Source organism: Gouania willdenowi, chromosome 22 (assembly GCF_900634775.1).
Source record: "Gouania willdenowi chromosome 22, fGouWil2.1, whole genome shotgun sequence".
NCBI classification, from domain to species: domain Eukaryota; kingdom Metazoa; phylum Chordata; class Actinopteri; order Blenniiformes; family Gobiesocidae; genus Gouania; species Gouania willdenowi.
In genome coordinates this window covers 15,771,608-15,783,705 of record NC_041065.1, presented here as the reverse complement: position 1 = coordinate 15,783,705, position 12,098 = coordinate 15,771,608, and the positions used below count along the sequence as shown (strand labels likewise).

General features: G+C 39.4%; 1 protein-coding gene across 1 annotated transcript in view; it reads right to left on the bottom strand.

The window, feature by feature from the left end:
* Positions 1–235: 235 nt before the first annotated feature.
* The window catches only part of syne2b (spectrin repeat containing, nuclear envelope 2b), a 68,597-nt gene continuing 56,734 nt past the window's right edge, over positions 236–12,098 (bottom strand). The window contains exons 48-60 of the mRNA XM_028438126.1: positions 11,767–12,093; positions 11,528–11,572; positions 10,905–11,231; positions 10,641–10,819; positions 9,623–9,839; positions 9,298–9,396; positions 9,047–9,211; positions 7,733–8,080; positions 6,419–6,540; positions 4,281–4,410; positions 2,185–2,358; positions 1,268–2,096; positions 236–279 (exon numbers count right to left, since the gene is read on the bottom strand). Coding sequence (XP_028293927.1) covers positions 236–279; positions 1,268–2,096; positions 2,185–2,358; positions 4,281–4,410; positions 6,419–6,540; positions 7,733–8,080; positions 9,047–9,211; positions 9,298–9,396; positions 9,623–9,839; positions 10,641–10,819; positions 10,905–11,231; positions 11,528–11,572; positions 11,767–12,093 — 3,006 coding nt within the window. The remainder of the gene's footprint in view (positions 280–1,267; positions 2,097–2,184; positions 2,359–4,280; positions 4,411–6,418; positions 6,541–7,732; positions 8,081–9,046; positions 9,212–9,297; positions 9,397–9,622; positions 9,840–10,640; positions 10,820–10,904; positions 11,232–11,527; positions 11,573–11,766; positions 12,094–12,098) is intronic.

Here is a 12,098-nt window from a genome sequence, read left to right as displayed (position 1 = left end):
TCCTTAGATATTTCATTTTCATCATTACTTTTAAATGAGGATTTTTGACCTTGTGGAACTGGAAATTGTGTTTTGGCAAATTTAAGTTTTTCGGCAACTTCCGGGCTAGTTTCATGTTTTTCCTTGTTTTCAACTCTACTAGTTGCTGGCTCTGAAACAGTGGTTACATCAAGGCTCTTTGACTTCCTCATAGCTGGTACAAATTTCCTTTCCTCCGCCACAATGTCAGTTTGCATTATTGGGCTTTTTGAAGGCCCTTTTCCACTAGGTTCATTTGATCTTTTGGTCGCAGAAAGTTTTGGTTCGTTCATGACAGCAGTTACTGTTGGTTCAGTCTCCACTTTTTGAGTTGAAGGATCCATTAAGTTCGTTGGTTGTTCAGTTCCTACCACGCTGCCTTTTCCATCAGCTTTTTGAGAAGCGATGCTGGGCTCTGCATGTTTAGATCTTCTTCTGGTGGGTGTAACTGGTACATCTTTCACAACAGTAGTTTTGTTTTCCCCCTTGATAACAGGCATTTGACCAACAGGTTCTTTCTTAATCAGTGACGTTTGCTCATCAGCAAACTTTGGAGGAAGCTTGGGACTTTTAGCACTTCGTTTTGGAGGTAAAACTTTACCTTGCTTTGAAGCAGTGATTCCAGCTTGCACTTCAAAATCATCTATAGGTCCAAGTGAGCCTGATGGAGGTTCCCCAGTGACTAACTGTTTTTCCAGGGTGAATATTTCTGCCTCAGTGTCAGCTTTTGCTTGGACAACAGTTGGTAGTTTGGATATATCAACATCAACCACTGCCTGATTTGCTTTTGTCAATGGCACATAGGATATTTCCCTCTCACTTTTGGGGATTTCTTTTGACATAGCAATTACCTCTGTTTCAGGCTCAACTTCAGTCCGACCAGATTCTGCTTTGGTAGTTGTTGTCTTAGACTTTCTCCTCGAAGGTACAGGAGTAGTTTCTTTAGACTGAACATTGACCATTTGGGTCACAATTGGTATGTCCTCATTAGAATCATCCTTACTCGGCTTTGTGGACACCTCTGATTTAGAAGACAGCTTTGGGCTTTCAAGTCCTTGTTTTGACTTTCTCCTAGTGGCTTTAACCTTTGTTTCTTTTTCAACAGGTATCTGAGAATCTGCTTTTTCAATCATGCCAGTTTCTTGATTCAACTTGTTTTTTGCAGTATCCTTTTGTCTCCCCAAAGATTCTGCTGCTGTAGATGCATTGACTGGCTGTGCAGCAGAATAATCAATTTCACTTTCCCCACTTTTTCTATCTTCTTTGGACTCCACTTTATTCTGGACAGATGCTGTTTCAGCTTTTGAGCTTAGTGTTACAGGGGTTGTTTCTGTACTAAAAACTGGGGCAGACTGAACATGGGTTGCAACCGGTGTGTCCTCCTTGGAATCAACCTCACTTGACCTTGTAGTTGCCTCTGAGATAGGGCTTATAGGTCCTTCTTTTGACTTTCTACTTTTAGCTTCAACCTTAGCTTCCTTTTCATCAGTAACAAGTTTCTGAGAATCTGCCTTTACATTGGGTTTTTCAGAATCTTTTAGTTCTTGCAATGTCACTGCTGGTGTGGAGGCATTGACTGGCTGTGCGGCAGAAACATCTACCTTACTTTCAACACTTTGATCTTCTTGCAACTCCAACTTATTCTGGACGGACTCTGGCACAGACTTCATGGTCACATTTGAGGTTGGAGATGACGTTGGGCTTTCAAGTCCTTGTTTAGGCTTTCTTCTTTTGGCTTTAACCTTTGTTTCCTCTACAAAGGCAGCCTCAGACTTCTGAGAATCGTTTTTAGACTCCACTATATTCTGGACGGATTCTGTTTCAGTTGGTGCAGTCTTGAGCTTTCTCCGTGGCGATACAGGGGTAGTTTCTTCACTAACAACCTTGTTCGGAGCTGACTTTTCAGCTTTTGAAGTTTCATTTATGATTGCAGAATTGTCTGGGGTGGAAATGTCTTGCTGTTGTTCATTTGAGGGTTTCTTCTCAGACATGCGCTTAATTTTTCGTGGTGGTGCCATCATTGAAGCATCAGATTCCTGATCACCAAGCAGACATTGCTCACTTTTCTGAGTCAGTACCTTGAAAAACAATTTGAAAATGAAATTACAATATAACAACGATTATAATTAAGTTCTAAATCATGGAAGAATCATATTAAAAAAATACCTCCAAGTTTTGAATCAGAGAAGAGTTTAGTGCTTCTGCTTCTCCGAGTGTCTCTGAACACGATTTCTGCAATTTGTCAAACACATCTGGGTCCAGGCAGCTTTTAAGAAACTGGTTGTAAGAGAGTGCCTCCTGCAGGCAGCTTTGTAGCTTTTTACCTTCCTCTAATTGCACCTAATATCAAATAAACAAAGAGTGGTAAAATATGTATCAGATATAAATATGGACAGACACGGGTCACTGAAAATAATTAAACCACATTGTTAAAAAGCTTGCACCCAGCAATTTGTTATATAAATCCTAATATACTGTAGTTAGATCTGATATTTGTTAATTAATAATTTATCCAAAAATTTGTGAGGATAAGTAAAGATACGATTTGATAAGGGTAGAAGAGATGAGACACAATAAGATAAGTAAAGGTAAGTTAAGATAAGCAAAGATAAGAAAATATACAGTAAACTAAGATAATCCCAGTCAAGTTAAGATGACAAGACTAGATAAAAATAAATCAGAAAATATAAATAAGATTTACATTAAGATATGATCATATCATACCTGTCAAGTTTTGGATTTGAAAATAAGGAAAATTTTCTGGCGCCCACTACCAGCCGTCACACCCGCCCAACCAAGCTCCAGTATCCCCTATATTTTAAGATAGGTGTACAAGAAATCTAAAATACCCACTTGTCAACCAGTTACTAAATACAATTATGTGATTAGAATCTGGTAGGTCAACCTTTATTAACATTAAAATGCTGTTAACATTCCTATTAGGGCTGGGTAATATGGACCAAAACTCATATCTCAATATTTTTTCTCAAAATGGCGATATACGATATAAATCTATACAATTTTATCAAATGAAATCTGACCAGAAAGACAATTCCGGGTTAAATTTGCCACAAAATGCCACACAGGGACATTTATTAACAAACAGCTGCACAATATGAGCACTCTGAAATCCATCTAACTGAGCTTTACATGTTGTTCTGAGAAATAAAAGGAGCAACTTCTAAAACTAGTATTTTGATACATAATAAGCTATTATATATATATATATATAGATAGATATATGAAATATTATAGTTTTCTATATCTCCAAAATAGAAAATCTTAAATCGATATATCGCCCAGCCCTAATTCCTAAATTATAAAACAGCCTAAATAAAAACACAAATGTGTATATGAAGCACATGTGTTTATTTAATATACTTACAGTTTTTATATATATATATATACGTTGCATATTTACTGTTAATTTCACATTGCTTGTCTTTAAGTTAGACATTAGCATTTTATTTTATTACATATTTTTCTTGTCATTTCTCATGCTCACTCATGTGGTTCTCTGGTATTCAGTAATGACTTATTAGACACATTTATTACAGATTTTACATTCTTAAACACTTTTTAAAAGCGGTGTATATTTGTGGCGCTTGTGATTGGCTGATTTTTCATGGTGCCATACGTCATTCCTTCCCCCGTGGTAGACGCTAAAATCTCAGTTATTAATCTAACAGAACGTGTAACAGTGTCCTATCCTGCTGCTCTTTAGGAAGGTAAACTCTATGTCTCATTTTACAACGTATTTACACCAGTTCTTACGCCCAGTTTCCACTGGATGCGGCTCCGCTGCATTATGTCACCAACGCGTCACCGGAGCTGATAGGTTTCCACTTTTTAGTTTTTTCACCGGAACGTCTTCATCCATCTCTTTTCTGAGTTGTTTCCAGGTTTGGTACCGCTGTCTGCACTAATATCACGAGAACTGCCACTCAGGCCATTTCAGGTTGCAGTTCTCGCGAGGCTAGTGACGCTGTTCACTTCAGTAAAGGCATATTTGAATTATTAATACATTAAAGTACGGGATATTTACGGGAAAATAATTATACGGGAAGATGGCGGGAAAGAGGGGCAAAATACGGGAGTTTCCCGGCCAAAATGGGATACTTGACAGGTATGGATCATATATGATAACAAAAGCTAAAATAGGTGATGATGGTATAAATGGTGATTAATCAACGTAACGTCCAAAAATGTTTATCATTAAATCACTTAAAACTCTGGTCCGAACAAATTAGAGGAAAAGAAACCTGCACTGAAGGAATTGGCTCGGACAGTTTGCTGTGGTTCCACTGCTGGAGAGCACGAAGGCAGTCGGTCAAACAGCGCTCAGTGTTGGAGGAGCAGGAACCCTGGAGCTCGCTCAGTCTTGATGTTAAACTGATGATATAGAGATAATGTTAATTGTGAGGATGAAACAGCAGCAGAAAACACTGAAGTATAAAACAAACAACACAACAATCATTTCAGGAGACCGTTTGGGATTATTTCTAATCGTTAATTGATAAAGAAATTAGTGTGTATAATTAACTCGAGCTGTAATCGAGCCAAAACATTGAATCTGACCAGAAGTGGAAAGTAACAAATTATATTTACTCGTGTTACTGTAATTGAGTAGCTTTTTTGTGTACTTCTACTTTTTTGAGTACATTCCAAAATCTGTAATTGTACTTTTACTTAAGTCAATTTTGTTTCAAGTTACAGTACTTTGCTACATTGGAAATAGATTCCGTTTCATAAATTAAAATATTTAATTTAAAGTAAAACCATATTTTTCATCAGTCCCCAGGTGTTTACTGGTGAGTGCTCGGGGGCTTCGCACCACCTCATCCCCCCCCCCCCCCCCCCACATACAAAGTTTTTGACATTCCACCTAGAAAGTTTTATAGACTTTATATAACATACTGTATGCATTTCTTGCTTTCAGAGATTCCTAAAGACAGGAATTGTTCTCTTACTGGAAAATGTTTTATTGGATGCTATGACACATTGAATATATTGACACAAGCACTTACCTCATCGAATTGTCATCCATGGGAGAGATGCCCCCCCCCCCATAAGAAGTAACTAAGTAACTTTTACTCTGAGTACATTTTAAGTGATTTGTTTTTTACTTTTACTCGAGCAGATTTTTACACCAGTAACTTTACTTCTACTCAAGTAAAATTTAATCAAAGTAACAGTACTTCTACTTAAGTAGATGTTTTCTGTACTCTTTCCACCCCTGTATCTGACTCGATGATCCAAGGCAAGTTTTTTAATAACAGTAAAACACTGCTGTAACACACACACAACTCAGAGTCCTGCTCTCTACATAGGTGCATATATGACAGCACACAGCTCCAGAACCAGTCATTTATATGTTTTTAACATAAGTTATTCATGTGCCAGAGGTCAGCCTTCCATCAACCTCCTCAGCATCCATTTGTGCATCTTTTTCATAGTTATCTGAGCATATCACCTAATGCTTTATTTAACGCGTGGTGCCTGAGCCTGACCCAAGTCTGTGTTAAAATAATAGAAATCAAGCTCGAACCCAACCTGGCTCATCAGGTCCCGGGCAATGATTTACAGCTCTATGGTAAATTGGTCATGAATGAAACAGAACTCATCAATCTGCTGTTTAAAGAAAGGCCACAGTGACCTGCTGAGGCACTCCGCTGGTATTCAGGACTAATTGAAAAGTGAATTGAATGAAGATGGCAGCTGAGGCTTCTGCTTAACCAGAGGTACCCACACTGTTTCAAATCATGATCTACGTTTCAAAAAGCCAGGGCAAAAGGAAAGTAAATAAACAAACATGAATAAAAACATTATCTTAGTATCTATCCATCTATCTATCAATCATGATAAATACTTTTCCTTCAAAATAAGAGCAAAAAATATTTTTCAATACTTTTTTCTCATGAAGGTCTCCCCAAATCCTTGAAATCAGGTCTGTGACCCACATTTGAGTTCTGACCCACCCCCAGTTGAGTAACATCTGTCTTTTTTTCTTTTGGTCTGTTTCTTGCTCATTTACAGTTTCCACCCACTGATGTGTAACTTTTCCTGAAGCGTCTATGACACACTCTTCTGCTCTATGTTACCAGATACAGGTGATGATTCCTCACAGAAACTCTCAAAAGTAAGCTAAAATGCGCTCTTTCGGAACCACTAAAACCAAACTTGAAATACAGTTTAACCAGCGGATGTCTTTCCGTCTCTGTGTGATTACGTCTCCTACATAAAGTAACATTAATTGCCTCCATAGAGCTCAATTAAGTAATGAAGCAGTTTTTAAAACTGTACAGAAAAAAAGTACAGATACCTGAAAACCCTATTTAAGTATAGTAACAACATGCAAGTAGAATAAAAGCCAGTAGCACAAAGCAGTGGAGAGACTTACCTAAAGTGCTTCTGGCTCAAAGATTCAACTGCGCTGATGATCTCTGAGGGCAGCTCAGACGAGACAACCTGCTGCAGATTGTTAACTTTCACCCCCACATCTTCAAGATATTCCTCACAATTCTGGTGGAAAGAACAAAATCAGCTTCACACACATGTACGCAAAAAGTTTTTCTGTCTAAAAAAGAGGGAAACAGTTGAAAGTAACACTGAGCAGAAATGGATTAACTGTAGCAACCAATAAACTGTAATTATTAAACTATTGAATTGAATACTTTGGATTAAAATTTACCTTGTATCCTTTAGAACATAAACTCGAATTTACTTGTAAGTTTAATTTCTGAAAATATCAAATTAAAAACATGGATTTTTAATATAGAAACTGATTAAAAGGAATAATTAAATTAAGTATAGAAAAATCTGTAAAAGGTTGATCTACCTACTATATTTATACCTAGCGTAGTCTATATCTACTTATATATTTAACTATATCAATCTCTATATATTTCTCCCTATATGTATCTATATCAAAATACATATTCATATACTTCTACTAACATGTATCTATCTGTAATTAACTCTATCTATATCTACCTATATGTTACTGTCTAATATCTGTCTATTTACAGTATATCAACCTATATGTAGCTGCCATCAGATTTTTGTTCCGCTTTATTGCGTTGCTGGGAGTAATAAGTAGCTGTAGCAGTCCTGAGCAACACAAGGTGATGGAGAGCCTACCAGAAGTGTCTGAGAGAAGTTGATTAAAAAAACATTTAAAGTTGTCATTTAAGAAGCAGACTTCAGCTTTATTCCCTTGGAGTTGATACGGCCAATGAGGTGTTATATTTGTGAAACGTGTAAAATGTCGTTTGTGAGTTAATTGACGTTTTGTATTTCATTTTCAGAGTTCTGACCGCATGGAATGTGATGGAAAGATGGGTTAATTAATGGCTGTTTAAAACCCAAGAACAAAGTTAAGCCATGATTGAACTCAGAAGGAGTAACATTATATCTATTGGGATGATATATAGAGTTCACGATACAATGTGACACATGCTATTGGGCAGAACAATGTCTACCTATATGTATGTTATATCTACCTATATCTGTATACAAATTTCTATACCTCCCTATAGGTATGTCTACTGTATCTATCTATTTATCCATCGTTTTCCCGTAATGGCAGTGGTTAAAAGAGTCATTCGTTTTAGTTTTCTTTTACTGCACAAATAACTCCATATTCTTGCTCCAGTTTCCTTGAGAAATTAAGTTTTTACAATTCAAGCAATGATTTTACTGTCATGTTCCAAACCTGAAGGCTGTTCCAGTGCTGCTGAAGCTGAGCGATGTTGTTCTGAGGATGGCTGCATCCCAGTGCCTGATCCAGTGAGCTCAGCTCCTCCTGCAGAGCGGCCGCTCTCTGCTTCACTTCCTCCACTTTACAAGTCGCGCGCCCCTCGATCTCCTCTAGCTGTTGCTCACAGGCCATTAGACGCTGCTTCAGCTCCTCCTCAGAGACGTTGCAGAGCTCGTGGAGGTGTTTGGCCTCCAGGGTAAGCGCGGCCCGACCTCCGGGACTACAAACGCTCTGCAGTCGATCTTTGGCCAAGTCCAGCTCCTTCATTTCTCTCTGCTCTCGGTCCACTGTCTGCAGCAGAGCCTGGAAACCAACCCGCACAGAAAACCTCATTAATGCACCTGCATTGCATGTGATCTAACTTTATTACACTTCTACAAGTACAAGTTAATCAAGTGTAGTCTGCAATAAATAGTAGGTGCGAGCTTTATAGCAGTGATTCTCAAACTTCTTTGGCTCAAGTACCCCCTTTGTCTTATTTCTGAATTAAAGCACCCCTTTTGTCCAACTACATTTTGCTTAGAATATTATGAAAAAAACAACAACAGATCATAATGATGGAATGAACGAGTGATAACACACATTTGTAAAGAATCTCATTTTGTAAATAAGTGGGAAGAAACAGTATTTAGTGCAGTGGTTCACAACCTTTTTTGGATCGTGACCCCATTTTGATATCAAGAATTTATGGCAACCCCAATGACAGTTTTGGGTCATGTTTGAGCTCAGATTTTTTTTTTTTACTGCATTTTAGGTGAACTGCATTTATATTTCACAAAGTGAAAGTATAGAAATACAGTTGTTTAGGATTGTGTTGTTTGAATTGAATAATAATACAAAATAAAAAAAATTGAATCTATTTTAATTTTTCAGAAATTTCAGGCGACCCCACATAGGGTCCCGGCCCCAAGGTTGAAAAAAACTGATTTAGTGGCTCCTGATTAGATTTATTTCTATATATTTTTTTTTTTATCATTTTGCAGTCATCTCACGCCTTGGGTGGGACCAAGACTGACACATTATTTGTTAATTTTCCTCTCTCTCTCTCTCTCTCTCTCTCTCTCTCTCTCTCTCTCTCTCTCTCTCTCTCTCTCTCTCTCTCTCTCTCTCTCCCTCCCTGTAGTGCCATCGAATACCCCATATGAGAAACACTGCTTTACAGTTTGCGCGGAAGCAACATACTTTAAAACCAAGGTGGATTATCATCCAGTTGACATGACAGGTGTGTGTGTGCATGTGTGTGCATGTGTGTCCACGCTCTCTCCTGACCTTCAGCGTGTTGACTGCATTGAGCAGCTCCTGTCTGTCAGAAGGTGGAGTTTTGAGACCTTTGACCTGCTCCCTCAGCCAATCCTGTGAGGCTTCGTGCTGCTCCACCAGCTGAGTGCACACACGCTCCAACGTCATGCCTTCCTCCAGGTCACACACGGCCTCCTGCAAACAGCAGCAGTAAGCTATGTGAAGTAAATATATATATATATATATGTATATATATTCACACATCAGAGAGCTGAGCTTACAGTTAGCTCTTTAATCAAAGCTGGGATGGTTTCTTCAGTCCCAGTCTGGGATGTTTCTGCCCAGTTCTGGTCTTTTGTGACTTTAAAAAGTTCAGCAGCCTAAAAACAACAAGAAAAGATCATTTTTAAAATCATACAAGTTTATGATGGTCAACATAACAAACATTCACATAACCTTTACCACTGAAAGTAACCATGTACGTTTAAAATAAAAATATAAATGTGTGAAGTACTTTAACAGTGCAGTGTTGGATGCAAGACATATATTTATAAATGGCCTTCAAATTCATTCCAGTGGTGGGTGAAAGGAGGATAAGTTATTCACCTCTGCACGGATGTCTGAGAGGACCGGAGCCAGTGCTGCACTCTGATCCATCAGACTCCGAGCCTTTTCCACAGTGAGGCTTCGCTCGCCGAGCCCGGGCCAAGAGAAGATACGCGGCAGTTCTGACGTTTCCTTCTGTAGCTCAGCTAGACGGGTCTCGGCTTGGTTTCTCTCCTGCTCACAGGACACCAGCCGATCCACAACACCCTGAAGCCGACTAAAGGAGGACAATAAACATTCAGCCTCAGCAAAACCACAAAAGCACTAAGACTCAGAAAACCACTAAATTACGACTAAAATACGGACAAGAACCATAAAATGACACAAAACCACAAAAATTTGACAAGGAGTATCAAACTCATTTTTGTTCAGGGGCCAAATACGGAGCAGTATGATCTCAAGTGGGCCACAGATTTTATGTGGAAAAATGAGTAATTTCAACATTATTATGCCCCAGTTTGCACTTTTATGTACACATAAAACAAAACATGTAAGAAACCAACCATATTTAAGCAAAGAGTGACATTTCTTTTTAATTAGAGGAAAACTGTCATAATTTGAGGAAAATTAAGGATTTCGTATGAATTTGGGGTTTTTTACTTTTTACCTGCGGGCCAAATTGGATGCTCCACTGGGCCGGATTCAGCCCCTGGGCCATGAGTTTGACACATGTGCATTAGACGATTTTGTCTGCAATTCATGGCATGCAAAGATTCCCAGAGGGGGAAAGCTTCTCAAAGTTTCCTTTTCCGTCACCAACAAAATAACAACATTTGGAAGGAACAGAAACAACCGCTTCACAAACGGTCAGAAATAACCCTGAAAGATGTGGATGAGACAGTTTTCCTCTTTCCAGCTAAACATCTGCATGTTAATATGAATTCATGGACGATTTGGTTCATGTTTGTACATTTAGTCATTTCACTTTGACAGAAACAGCTCTATTATTTATAAGTCTGTAACAATGAACAGGATTTACATGTGTATAATATCTGACCATTAGTTTGTCTCCGTGTACCTGTGTGTGTCCTCAGCTGTCTGCAGGACTTCCTTCCACTCTTCTTCTGTGTCTCTGAGCATCTGCTGAATCTCTTCTTTCTTCTCTTCCTTCAGCTCCTTCTGCTCACTCAGACTCTCCACTCGTCGCCTCAGCTCTGTCAGCCGCGTCGTCCCGTTTAACTTGGAGCTCAAAATGCTCTGAAAAAAAAAAGGATATTGTTCTTTAGATTGATGAGTAGATGTGGAACAAGCATCATATCAACAGGGAGAAGGTGTGTTGTACCTGTGCTGTGTTGAGTCGCTGCTCTAACTGAGCTCTGGTGCCCTCTGTGTTTCCCTCCATGGACACAGCCTGAGTTTTCAGATTCCGTACCCAGGCTTTGGTTTCCTCTGCCTGGGAAAGTAAGGCTTCCAACTCCCTGTGGAGAGAGTACTGGAGCTCTGCCTCCTGCTGAGAGCTCTCAGCATCCTGCAGCACTGACTTCCACTGCTCCTCTGACTCTTTCACTGCCTGCTCAGCCTCTGGATAGGCAGATTCCTCCATCTCTTCACTCCGTCTCCTCAGCTCGGACAGCCGAGAGTCACCCTCAGGTTTGCAGCTCAGAATTGACTGCAAAGATGATGGAATGTAAAAATCACAAAGAACGAGCGGCAAATGAACACTCAGAAGTCAGTCATAAGGTAAAAAGGACACTAGTTTCACCAAAACATCAGTAAACCAATATTCACCAATGTAATTCCCAGATTGCGGACACAGAAACCTCACCTCATTCCAACAAAGAATCCATGGATTGAGTGAAAGCAAGAGAGACACAAGTAATTCAATATCATAAGATGTGATGGAAAGATTCCCAAAACCAAAGCATGCAAAGACCACTGTTTGGATCATTTTGGGTGATTTGAAACCTTTGCTGGTGGAGGAACTGCTTCTGCTGTTTCTGGAGGAGGTTCCTAAACAACCAAAAACACATCCTAAATATACAGAAGCAATTGTTGGCCACACCATTATGACCAATAGTGAACTCATTCTATCTTACTTTATCCTAGTTTATCTCATATTGTCTTATCTTATCCTGTCTCATCTGCTATTGTATGGTGTGTGATTGTGCCAGGTAAACCCACAGTGTGCCTGTGCTCATGCTGACCTGTGCCACATTGATGGCCTCCAGTGGATCTCTGTGAGAATCCACTGAGTCGAGTCTCTGCTGCTTCTCCTCCAGCCAGGCTTTGGTGTTTTCACTCTGCTCTGTGAAGTCTCTCTGCTGTCCTTCCACAGATTTCTGTCGCTCTGCTCGTTCCACGACCTGCTTGGCCTCCTCCAGGACTTTAAGCCACTTCTCCTCAGCATCCACCACTTTCTGCAGGACTTCTTGCTTCTGCTGCTCCTCAAGCTCCTCTGAGCACAAGCTCTGGCTTTGAGCTTTGAGTTTCTGGAGCTTTGCATTGCCTTCAGACTTGGAACTCAGTGTGTTCTGAC